The 13,973-nt window shown below is 38.9% G+C and overlaps 1 protein-coding gene across 1 annotated transcript; it reads left to right on the plus strand.

The window, feature by feature from the left end:
- Positions 1–10,460: 10,460 nt before the first annotated feature.
- Positions 10,461–11,328, plus strand: LOC140815495 (uncharacterized). The gene is made up of 4 exons (XM_073174587.1): positions 10,461–10,603; positions 10,688–10,742; positions 10,854–10,940; positions 11,041–11,328. Exons 1-4 carry the CDS (start codon positions 10,461–10,463, stop codon positions 11,326–11,328), a joined length of 573 nt encoding a protein of 190 aa, XP_073030688.1.
- Positions 11,329–13,973: the final 2,645 nt, after the last annotated feature.

A 13,973-nucleotide genomic window follows, 5' to 3' on the forward strand; every position in this document is an offset into this window, starting at 1 on the left:
TTCACACGGAATAAATTGAGCCGATTTAGACAATCTATCAACCACTACCTAAGTGACATTGAAATGACGGGAAGTACATGGCGTATGAGAAACAAAATCCATAGCCACATGCTGCAACTCCACTAAGGAACTTATAGATTGTGCAATAATCCTTCTGGTCTCATTTTTCCTACTTTGACTTGCTGACAGACCATAAAACGATATACAAACTCAGCTACATCCTTTTCATGTTGTTCCACCAAAACTGAGGACTTTGAACAATATAATTTCCTGCCTCCTAGTTGGATACTGTAATGACTGCAATGAGCCTCATTAAAGATCAATGTAAGAAATTCAGGAACATCTGGAACAATTATTCTTCCATTCGAACTGTAACGTATCGTATTTTGAACTACTTAAAATTTGCGGAAAAATAAAAATTTTCTTAAATAAATAATAACCTTTCAATTTGCGATAATAGTAAACTGCTCGTCTAAGATATTTGAAATAAAAACGATTACAAACAAAGTTTTCCAAAGAGGTACTCGTTTAAACAATGTGAAATAGTTTCATAAAACCAGAGTAACTAAATTAACATGCTTGAAAATTATTGAAGACATAGGCGGTCCTCGGGTTTAGCCTACGTGCAGTTCGAGCCGACTCACTGGTCCCCACCTCTCGCCTCCTCAAACTTGTCCTCACCTGCATTGATCAAGTCTAGTGAGTCTAAAGACTCAACATGTATAAACTGAGAATAACAAATAACACGTAATAAAACCACATGCATTTTAAAATGGAGTGTACATACTTAAACTTGAACGTAATTATATAAACATAGATGTGCCATCATATCGTAAAACCTTTCATAAACATACTTGAATCATACATACATGAAAATATATAAACATCATCATTTTGCGTAGAGATATGTTTCAAAGCAAGTGACACATACATAAATGCACCTGATCAGACTAAACCACAGTACTAGGCTGGCATGGATGTCTACCACCACATACATAAGATCCCCGGTCATACTTAACCGGATGGATTAGTCCCTGGTCATAATTTACTGCTTTCCAATCCTGATAAAAACTCGGTCATACTTTACCGAGGTGGAGAGGTCCCTGGACATGTTCTATGGCTTCCAAATCCGTTCATAGTTGGTCACAAGACATTTAGCATACCTCAAAAAATAAAAATATTTCTCTTTGTACGTCAAACACATTTAAAAACGTCGATGGCTTCGCTGGAACGCTCTGGACATGCTGCCCAAACCACATCAGCAAAGATTCAGGAGTTCCCAACGAAGCTTGCAACCAAAACTTTAGAAAACATGAAGAACATGCACAAAATTTCATAGATTGAGCGGTTTTATGATAAAAATCATATCTCTCGCATTTCCATCATAAAAGTACGAATTTGATATCGAATCGAAGATAACACAGAGTAATACAAATTATATGTTGAAAACATCTCCAGAAAACCAACCTATAAGTCGCAGAATTCAAAATAACAGAGGGTGACGGGTTTTGTAACACAATAATTTTATAGCTTATGCGAGTTTACGATAAAAATCATATATATCTTGTTTCTTATCTCAAAATTACGAATTTTCTATCAAATCGAATATAACATAGAGTACTACAAATCATATTTTGGATTTTTTTTCCAGAAAACCAACCTATAAGACACAGAATTCAAAATAATAGAGGGTGACACGTTTTGGACACAGAAATTTCACAGCTTCAGCAGTCCCACAAAAATGATCATAAGTCACTCGTTTATTGTCCAAAAATTACGAATTTACTGTCAAATCGAAATATCAAAAAGTACTATGTTTTATATGTTGAAAGTTTTTCAGAAAGTTAACTGAAAATTCACAGTAATCAAAATGACAGCAACCTCATTTTTTGATATCAAAAAATCGTTTCGAAATCAATCCAACCATTTTTTTGCTCAAACTTTGCATATCACACACGAATTTTTTCACACAATAAACATCAAAACAATTATTATGATAAGATCGATGCAAAAACGAAAGAATATACATGCCTTTGATCTTTAAAACTCACGATACGATAGATAACAACGCGAGGGAATGCGAAACTCGATCCGGGACGATTTGCGACACGATTTTTGCTCGAATAACCAACGTAAATCTTCAGGAATTATCCAAGGGAGATATGGCTGTTGGAATAACCTAAGAACCCTAGGTTTTCTCCTCCAAACAGAGTGAATGCAAGGTGTGTGAACTGTGTGCTGATGGTGTGTGTAAAAAGTATGTAAGTGTGTGTGAGTGTGTGTAACGTATGCATGCTTAATTAGGGGAAATGTTTTGCTTAATTAATTAATTAACATGCCAACCTAATACTAACTTTACTAAAATCCTCTAATTAAAAAAATAAATTACACAAGTGAAAAACTTTAAAAGTTTAAAATCTTAAAATCACATAATAAATTGAATTAGGCTTTAAAAATGCTAAAAACTTCAAAATCATTTAAAATGCTAAATTCTTGACTTGCAATAAAATAACACATTTTCATAAATTGCCTAAATCGTCACCGGTCTCTTTTCCCGATCCGGCATCGAATAACCGCCTGAAACACAAACTCAAGAAAATATTTTAACGTGCATCGATTAAACATATAATAATTTAAATTAATGCAATCATAAGTCATGCATTGCTAAAATCATTTTAAAATTAAATAAATAATTTTAACCATTAAAGAAATGAATGGGTTCACGTGTATTGGTTGGGGCTTCTACACGAACACAAATAACAATCCGAATGAATTACAACATATTGATATCCTTGAGCCACTAAATCATAAGACTTCCGAATTTGATCAATAGTTTTCTGAGTTGACTTGACAATCTGAACCAACTTTGGTTCAACAGAAATTTGAGGCAAACAAATAACATTTCCTCGAATCTGAAAATCTAAATTAGAAGTGCAAATATCCTCACGTAACTTATAAATATAGATAGGAGATTGCATGACAATTAAAACTTTATGACTCAAGAATCGACAATTACATTTTTCTTGCCTGGTTGGTACTGAATCTCCAGTCGTATCTTTCAACTGATCTATCCAATACCTAGTGTCTCGTAATCACATCTTACTAAGAAAATAATATTTCAACTTTTATGGTCCGAATAAATCTCCAACTCTTTCCCAAATAAATATCTCAAGATATTTTTAAAAAAAACATTAATGGTCAATTCTAAGTGATGAACATGATATCTAGATGATAAGTGCAAGATTTGCACTTAATTTATATTAAATTCCATTTTGAATTATGCTTGTTTCGAACGGAATTATGCATTTTTGGCTTGTTTTGATTGTCATTTCAGGAATGGAGAAAAAGTATAAACGAAGCCAAGTGAACCAATAAATCACTACAACAAAAATGGCTTTCCGCAGCGCGCATATGGGCTTTTCCGCAGCGCGCATTGCACGCTGCAAAGTTACAAGCTGTTAAAAGTTTAAGATTATCCAAGGCGTGCAATGCCCGCTGTTAATACTATTATCAACGGCGTGCAAATAACGCTGTTAGTACAACTTTCCACGGCGTTCATGTGTACGCTGTTAATAGTCATAAAAAAACAAAATATTAGCGACGGTTTTGGATAAAACCGTCGCCTCTTAGCGACGGTTAAGAAAAGAAACGCCGTCGCTAATATAGCGACGGTCTTCAAATAAAGCGACGGTTTAAAATTTCGCGACAGTTCTAAAAGCCGTCGCTAAATTTTGCGTAAATATAAAAAAAAATTTACTTTTATAATTTAATAAATTTTAATAAAAAATACAATTAAAAAATTAACCAAAAATTGAAACAAAAACAGATATCTAAATCGCAACTAAAATCATATACATAGAGAAAAATTTTATGTGTTGTTAAACGGTGTGAAGTACAATGGAACGAAATCGGGTTTAAATAGATAATTTGTGCTTTGTTGCGACGGTTTATTACTAAACCGTCGCCGATGTATGTCATATAGCGACAGTTATTATTTAACTATTGCGGATGTTAAATCGGCGACGGTTTGAAATAAACCGTTGCTAAATGTGGTCTTAAATCGAAATTCGAACTCATTTTCGGCAGCCGTCGCCATGTAAATCGGCGACGGTTTAGATAAACCGTCGCTAAATGTGGCCTTAAATCGAAATTCGAACTCATTTTCGGCAGCGTGCTAATAATATGCAAGCCGTGAATAATACTATTAACGGCGTGCGCTTAATGTAAGACGTTAATGTCTGAACACGATTTTTTTTTAACAGAACACATAAACTTGTACGTCGTTAATAATACTACTAACGGAGTGCGTTTATTGTGCGCTGTCGTTTATACAATTTATTAACAACGCACAAAAATGCAAGCTGCAAATATTACTATCCGCAGCGTACGTTTAATGCACGCCGTCCATAGTAATATCCTCAGCGTGCTTTTAATGCATGCTGTTAATAGTATCAAGTTACTACCCGCAGCGTGCTTTATATGCACTCCGTCGATAGTACAATCCGCAGCGTGCTTTTACCGCACGCCGTTAATAGTATCAAGTGCAACACTATTAACGGCGCACAGGTGGGTGCACGCCTTGAAAAGTAATATTCGCAGCGTGCTTTTAATGCACGCTGTTGATGACGTGCTGCGGAAAGTCGTTTTTCTTGTAGTGAATGCACATCCACGAGCAGGCCATCAGACAGGTGTGCGCGCGTAACTGCGCAACTCCACGCGCAGCCGTGCACGCAGACATGCAAGATGATCGACATAGGCGTTCGTGTGGCCGTGCCACTTCCTGTGCAGCCGCGTGCACAGTTGAAGCATGAAGACCAGAGGCACGCGCGCGGACCGCGCCAAATCACGTGCAACCGCGGCTTTCTTCTAGAGGTATTGGTTACTAAGAACCGCACGCAGAAAAGAACCAGTGGCGGAATGGTGTGCGCTGCCACGCCCGTTCCAGAAAGCTATATAAAGCCGAATCCTAGGTCAGAAACGGGAGCAGAGCCGCTTTGGGAAAGAGCTATACGAGAAATTCATTCGTGCTAGGCGAAGAAAGATACGACGCAGCCGTTCTCGAGAGGAAAGACACGAGAGAACAAGATCAAAGACGAAGAACGACGAATCTGGGGATAGAGACGACACTTCTTATTTGTTATCTGATTCTTTCGTCTTTATTTTCTATTGTGTCGATGTCTAAATATTCAAACATGTTTTTCTTTTATTAGAATTCGTCATGAACTAATTTTCTAGTCTAGATAATGACGTAACTTTGTGGATACGATTATCTGACGCAGTTGGTTATTTGATAGAATTCCGCTTTTGTTTAATTGTGTTCTCTGTGTTTATTTTACCGCAATTTACTGGCCATAAATTGTGTGTTGTTTGATTGATCTTACAACTCGAGAGAGGGAATAGGATTATAGATCATTAGAGACACATCGTTGAATGTTTATAGCATTCGGAAGGCGTATAACTTTAGCGAGGCTTATGTAAAAACAATGTTTGCATTTATCAATTGAACTTAGATTTTATTAGGAATAACTGAATCGAAGGTTGATTAATAAAATTTATTCGTCACTTGGGAAATGGAGAATAAAATAATTAAGTGTTCATGGTCATTAAATAATTGGAATTCGTGAATATAAGGTTAACTGGGAATAATTATCGTGGAAACTTGGTGAAATCATTTCTCTAGATATTTTCTCATTGTTATTTCTCAACTCGGTGATTAAATTAATTCTTTGTTTTCAATTAGTTTGATTATACAAACCAACTCTCTTTTGATTTTTCTAAATAAAGTTGAGATTATTTGAATTAGAAGCATTGATATAATTTTAGTTTACGCTCCTCGTGGGATCGACATTCGTACTCAAAATTACATTTTTTTATAACTTGACGTCGTGCGCTTGCGAGAAATTAAGAAAACACGCAACAAGTTTTTGGCGCCGTTGCCGGGGAGTGAAAATTTGAATTTATATCAGTATTGTCACCAATTAGTCTAGATTTTAATTTAGAGCTTTTATTTTTTATTTTATTTTACGTTGATTGAGTTTTTCATTTTTTTTCCCTTCTTGACAGTGTATGCTAAGATCGCAAAACTCAGACTTGCTAATTTTTGACCTGGAGATCGAAAGAACTGCGAGAAAATCAAGAAAAGCAAGAATGGAAGAGATCCAAGCAATGGCTGAACACAGAGAAAATGACAGACACATCCCGCCAGAGGCTATACCTATCAGAGATCACTTCCGACCAGTGATCAACAATAATTACTCTGGTATTGCAAGAGGGAACATCAAGACAAATAATTTCGAGCTGAAGCCTGCCCTAATCAATATGGTTCAGCAAAACAAGTTTGCTGGGACTGCCACTTCTGATCCTCATGTTTATTTGAGGACCTTCTTGGAGATAACAGATACGGTAAAGAGTAATAATGTTCCTGATGATATTATTAGACTGCGTTTGTTTCCGTTTTCTCTTAGGGATCAAGCTAGAGGATGGCTCCAATCGCTTCCCTTGGGAAGTATCACGACATGGTTGGAGCTGGCGACGAAATTTCTGGCAAAATACTTTCCCCCTGCAAAGTCTGCATAGTCGAAGATTGAGATTAGGCACGTTCAGGCAGACTGATTTTGGCAATTGTATGAGGCATGGAAAGATACAAGGAGTTGTTGAGAAAATGCCCGAACCATGGTTTCGAAGACAAGGTGCAGATTGAATTATTCTACAACGGTCTAAATAGGCAAACAAGAGGAACAGTGGATGCTGCAGCTGGTGGCACGATCTTTGCTAAATCTCCCGAGCAAGCCTATGAATTGCTTGAACAGATGACGATAAATAGCTACCAGTGGCCATCTGAAAGGGCAGGCATAAAAAGGATAGCTAGAGTGTATGCTGTGGACCCTATTACATCACTCACTGCACAGGTATCTGCACTGACCACACAACTCGCAGCTATTAACAAAGTGAGCACTGCAGAGACTGAGGGTCCATCGATTGTTGCTGAAGAACAAGCTCTTCCTGAAGAAGCTCAGTATATATCAACAACCGAAATTTTAGTGGATTCGGAGGATATCGAGGTAACCCTCCCCCTAATACTTATCATCCAGGATTGAGAAATCATGAAAATTTCTCTTATGCAAATAATAAAAATGTGTTGAATCCTCCACCGGGGTTCAATACATCAAAGTGGGAAGGAAAACCTTCATTTGAGGATTTGGTAAGAACGTTTGTTGGTGAGTCGGGAAAGAGGATGGCAAGGAATGAGTCTTGTCTTGATAACATGGAGACTCACATGGGAAATATGGGTGCCACAATGAAATCTTTGGAAACTCAAATTGGACAGTTGGCTACCCCATTGAGAGATCAGAATAGGGGTCAATTTCCTAGTAACACCGAAGTTAACCCAAAAGAGCAGTGCAAGGCAGTCACTTTGAGGAGTGTAAATGAATTTGAGCTACAAATTCCTAAAGAGAGAGTAGAAAGTGAGAAGACAGTTGAAGAAGGTGAAACTGAGGGACCCAAAGCTGCAGTTGAAGTTGAACCACCTCCAGTATTTAAGCAAAATCTTCCATACTCGCAGAGGTTCAAAAAGAAAAATTTGGATGATCAGTTTGCGAAATTCCTAGAGATTTTTAAGAAGATACACATCAACATACCATTTGCTGATGCGTTAGAACAAATTCCGAATTATGCAAAGTTTATTAAAGATGTGATGTCTAAGAAGAGGAAGCTGCAGGAGTTTGAGACTGTGAAACTGACAGAAGAATGTAGCGCCATACTGCAAAAGAAGCTACCACAGAAATTAAAAGATCTAGGGAGTTTTACTATTCCTTGCTTTATTGGTGGTTCTAAATGTAGTAAAGCTTTATGTGATTTGGGAGCAAGTATTAATTTGATGCCATTTTCTATCTACAGAGAACTGGAGCTTGGAGAAGTTAAACCAACTACGATCACCTTACAACTTGCAGACAGAAGTCTCACGTTTCCACGTGGGATAGTCGAGGATATACTGGTAAAAGTAGATAAATTTATTTTTCCTGCTGATTTTGTTATTTTAGATATGGAAGAAGATCATGATGCTCCATTAATCTTTGGGAGACCAGTTTTTGGTAACTGGAAGGGCATTGATAGATGTGCACTAGGGTGAACTCACCCTGAGAGTTGCCAGGAGAAGCAGTCATTTTTAATATCTATCACGCCATGAAGGGATCGAATGAGGTAAGCACTTGTAAGAGTATCGATGTTACAGACTCATGTATGTCTCTTGAATGTACAGGAACAAGGGACCCTTTGGAGAGCTGTTTGATAAGCGCTGCAGGAACTGTTGATGAAGAAAATTGGGAAGTAAAAGAGCAACTGATGCTCTTGAAGCACTGCAGAAAGAAAGAAAAACGGATGCACCGCTTGAGGAATTGGAGGTACAAGAGCAAACAAAGGTAATACCTCCTTCCCCTGATTTGAAGGAGCTGCCAAGTCACCTTTGCTATGCATTTTTAGGTGAAAAGTCGACGTATCCTGGTAATCATCTCCTCCTCTCTTACTTGTACTGAAAAAGATAAATTATTGAGAGTATTGAGGAAATTTAAAACTGCTTTAAGATGGTCGATTTCTGATATTAAGGGAATTAGCTCTACTATATGCATGCATAAAATTTTGATGGAGGAGTCATATACTCCTTATGTGGATCATCAAAGGAGATTGAATTCAGCAATGAAAGAGGTTTTGAAAAATGAAATACTGAAATTACTGAATGCTGGTGTAATTTATGCTATTTCTGATAGTAGTTGGGTATCTCCTGTACAAGTTGTGCCTAAAAAGGGTGGGATAACTGTAGTTAGAAACGAAAATGATGAACTGATATATACTCGTACTGTAACTGGTTGGCGAGTATGTATTGATTATAGAAATTTGAACAATGCTACATGTAAAGATCATTTTCCATTGCCTTTTATTGATCAAATGCTTGATAGACTTGCTGGCTATTGTCATTATTGCTTTTTAGATGGTTATTCAGGTTATAACAAAATTGCTATAGCTGCCAGAAGATCAGGAGAAGACTACTTTCACGTGTCCCTATGGCACGTTTGCTTTTAGGAGAATGCTGTTTGGGCTATGCAATGCACCTGCCACTTTCCAGAGGTTCATGATGGCCATATTTGCATATATGGTGGAGGAAATAACGGAAGTCTTTATGGATGATTTTCGGTATTTGGTTCGTCATTTGATCATTGTTTACATAACCTATCCCTTGTTTTGCAGAGATGTCAAGATAAGAACTTAGTTCTTAATTGGGAGAAGTGTCACTTTATGGTCCAAGAGGGTATTGTTCTGGGACATAAAATGTCTTCTAAAGGATTAGAGGTGGACCGAGCTAAAGTCGTCGCAATCGAAAAACTCCCCCTACCAATGAACATCAAGGGAATAAGGAGCTTTCTAGGACATGTGAGGTTTTATCGTAAATTTATTAGAGATTTTTCTAAGATTACTAAACCCCTGTGTAACTTGATTGAAAAAGAGTCGACTTTTATATTTGATTATGATTGTTTGCAGGCATTCGAGAAGATCAAAATGGCATTGGTGACTGCACCGATAATGATAGTGCCGGACTGGAAGGAGCCCTGTGAGCTAATGTGTGATGCAAGTGATTATGCAGTGGGCACTGTCTTAGGCTAAAGAAGGGAAAAGATGTTTAGGGAGATTTACTACGCCAGCCGCACGATGGATGCTGCACAACAAGTTTACACTACGACCGAGAAGGAGATGCTTGCAGTAGTATTTGCCTTCGACAAATTCAGACCTTATTTGATAGGCACAAAGGTAATCGTTTTCACTGACCATGCAGCTATTCGCTACCTATTCGCCAAGAAGGATGCAAAACCACGCTTGATAAGGTGGATTTTGCTATTACAAGAATTTGACTTTGAGGTCAAGGATAAAAAGGGTAGTGAGAATCAAGTAGCTGACCACTTGTCAAGGCTTGAGCTGGAGGATAAGAAAGAAGATGGAGCTATGACAAGAAACACTTCCCGATGAACAAATTTTTTGAGGTACATTCTGTACTCTCTTGGTTTGGTGATATTGCTAATTTTTTGTCTTTCGACACCATCCCTCCAGATTTGAGCTATCATTAGAATAAGAAGTTCGTCCATGATATCAAGTTCTATTATTGGATTGATCCATTTGTGTATAAGAGGTGTGCTGACCAAGTGATTAGAAGATGCGTGGAGGGTATCGAAAGACATCAAATTCTGGAGAAATGTCATTCTTCACCATATGGTGGACATTTTGGAGTGTCACGAACATCAGCTAAGGTATTTCAATCTGGATTTTATTGGCCGAGTTTGTTTAAAGATAGCTATACTTTAGTAAAATAATGTGATAGGTGCCAGAGGTGAGGAAACATCTCTAGGCGTCACGAATTACCACTAACAAATGTTTTGGAAGTGGAACTTTTTGACGTTTGGGGTATAGATTTCATGGGACCCTTTCCTCCTTCTTTTGGTAATTCCTATATTTTATTACCTGTGGATTATGTTTCGAAATGGGTGGAAGCAATCGCCACCAACACTAATGACGCTCATGTTGTAGTTAAATTCGTGCATAAGAACATCTTCACAAGGTTTGGAACACCGAGAGCCATCATAAGTGATGAAGGTACGCATTTTTGCAATAGAATTTCCAACTCACTTTTGGCTAAATACAGTGTGAAGCACAAAGTGGCCCTAGCATACCATCCTCAGGCAAATGGACTAGCTGAGGTATCCAACCGGGAAATTAAACAAATACTGGAAAAAACTGTCAACACAAACTAGAAGGATTGAGCCACTAAGTTAGAAGATGCATTGTGGGCCTATCGGACTGTGTTCAAGACACTTATTGGGATGTCTCCCTATAGGCTGGTCTTTGGTAAAGCATGTCATTTGCCGTTGGAATTGGAGAATAGAGCATTTTGGGCCGTAAAGAAATTAAATTTTGATTTGCAAGCTTCGGGAGATGTTAGAAACTGCAGTTAAGTGAGATGTATGAATTCCGAATGACGCTTATGAAAATGCCAAGATCTACAAAGAGCAGACTAAGAAGTGGCATGAAAAAATCATTGTCCGAAAGGATCTCAAACCGGGACAGCAAGTACTGTTATTCAATTCGCTTCTGAAGTTGTTTCCTTGTAAGTTGAAGTCGCATTGGTCAGGGTCATTTGTTGTGGAAGCAATATATCCTTATGGGGCTATCGAGCTAAAGTGCAGTGATGGGAGAACCTTCAAGGTGAATGGACAGCGGGTTAAGCCTTACTATGGGACTGAAGTAAGGAAAATCGACAGTGTCAAGTTGAGCGAACTAAAATGAACAGACTGGTGACAGTCGGGCTGATGACGTTAAACCAATGCACTGTGTGGGGGGCAACCCACAATTATTTTTAGCATTCGTTTTACTAATTTATTTCAAAATTTTTTATTTTAAATTTTCTCTGTTCAAGTATCAATCTGAATCTTTTTACTTTTGCATGTATTATTCATAAAGAAAAAGAAAAAAAGAGTTTGGACAGATGCATGCGCGCCATCGCGCAGCACCTCGCACACCAGCACGCTCAGAACCCGTGGGCAGCAAAGAAGCTGCGCACGCCATATCTCGCGCTACCGCGCGCGCACTATCAACCATGACGAACATAAGCTCGTGCGCGGCCGCGCCACATCTTGCGCGACCGCGCGCTCTCAATCATTGCAGGGAGACAGAAGCTCGTGCGCGGCTGCGCCACATCTCGCGCGACCGCACACACCGTATTCATTTTTTTGTACAAAACCCGATTTCGTCATCCTCTTCACCATTTCTTTACAAACCCTACTCCCCAACACCAATCTCCCTCCTCACAAAATCCACCGCCTCCATCATCTTTCCCTCTCCAACAATCCCAACATTTCACAAAACTTCAATCTAACTCCTCCACTCCAACAAACACCCCTCCCTCATCAAACCTTCACACCACCAACAACCACAGCCGCCGTCGCCGCCGCCACTACCACCTACTGCCGCTGCGTGTCTCCTTCAAGTTATTTTCTTCACTCAAGGTTACCGTTTCTTCTACGTTGTTATTGTTTGGGGATAATTTTCAGAAATCAAGAAATTGTTGGTGGAATTGTGTCTATATTTGTTGATTATAAGTGTGGATATTGTTGATAATCATGCCGCCTAGAAAGAGATCGAAGGATGTGGCTTCCTCTTCTCGTTCATACGATGTTAATAAATTTTGGAATGAGGAAGCCTTCAGAGTTTACGAGAGCACTATGTCTAGGTCTATGATCAAAGAAAGAGAGCTAGATCTGACGTACCCTGACTGTGCAATAATTGAAGAGGTTGAGCGAAGGGGGTGGTTAGATATAGCCCAATCACCGCCAGATACAGTTATATCTATAGTCCGGGAATTTTATGCTAATCTGAGAATCAAACACGAGGACTACAGAGTTTTGGTACGAGGGCAACTGGTCTATTTCGATTTGGCAACCATTAATGCAATCTATAATCTGCCGGGTTTTGAAAATGACGAGTATACTGCTTTGATTACTGGGACTGTGGATTACGATGCAATTCTCAGGACCTTATGCATCGAAGGTGCAGAGTGACGCTTGAATCAGGGCTCTCCAGTCACTCTGAATAAATCTGACTTACGCCGTGACCCACACAGTTGGACATCTTTTATTCTCTCACGGATCATGCCCTCATCACATCAAACAGAAATTACAAAGGATACAGTGGCGTTGATTTACGCCATAATGATTGGGAAGACCGTGGATCTGGGGAAGCTCATTAACAGTTTTATCATGCGTGCTGGTACGGTGCTTATGACCGTCAGCCTCCCTTGTCCACATACTATCACTGCTCTATGTCTTCATGTCGGTGTGCAATGGGGCGCATATGAACAGGTCTTGAAAGCCAAGGGCCCAATCACGGTATATGAAGCAAACCGTTTGCGCTTTGGAAGTGAGTTAGAACGACAAGAGGCTAGGGCAGATTACAACAAGAGGGCCAGAGATTGCCAACCGCCGCCACCACCATCGATCTCTCGTGCCAGTTTGCGAGACAGGATGTTTCGAATAGAATAAGATACGCGGGCTCAGCGCAGAGAGCTGGCCGAACACCGACACACTACAAATACCTTCATCTCTTTTATGATGGACTTCACATCGGTGCTCGCCCAGCGTTTTCCACCCATGGGACCCGAGGATGCTCCCTTTCCACCACATCCAGCCTGGCCACCACAGTACCCACCACCAAATCTATCACCGCCACAGCCCATGGACGATGATGCTGAAGATACTGGGAGAGAGGTATGTGTTGTCATGTTCATTATTTCTATACATTGAGGACAATGCATACTTTAAGTTTGGGGGGAGGGGGGGTAAAATTGCCTGTTAGAATTTTTCCGTAAATTTTTTTTTGCTCAGTAGTTAATTTGAATTTTATTTATTATTGCATGCTAGATTTGTTAGGTAGAGTCATGGATAAGTAAAAGGTGTGGCCAATGATGAAAAGTGAATTGCGGTCATGAAGTATATATATGTGTGTTCATGATAACTTAGGAGTCACAATTATTCTGCACTTGTCGTGTTTGTTGATACTATCGTTGCTTAGAGGTAAGTTGCATGCCTATGATGCTAAATAGATGATGGATATCTGATTCTTGGTAATTTTTGCATGACATTGATTGACACTTTTAAGCAATCATAGAAATGAGCTAGGAAATTTTTTCACAATATCCTTGGGCCTGTGTTCTTTGTTTACTGTCAATTGTAGCCCTTTGAGCTTCAAGTTAATTGAGATGCTCGATTTTTCTCCGTGCACTTATTTCATATATCATTTTGATTGAAAATTGCACGTGACTGGTTTGTATGAGTTGATTAATGGATTGACGGAAGTCTAGAACTTTTTTGAACACTTTTCGAGGCGAAATACAGATAATATGTGACATAGGAATGATTTAGGCGATCTTTGGAGCC

This window comes from Primulina eburnea, chromosome 15, assembly GCF_022965805.1.
Source record: "Primulina eburnea isolate SZY01 chromosome 15, ASM2296580v1, whole genome shotgun sequence".
Classification (NCBI taxonomy): Eukaryota; Viridiplantae; Streptophyta; class Magnoliopsida; order Lamiales; family Gesneriaceae; genus Primulina; species Primulina eburnea.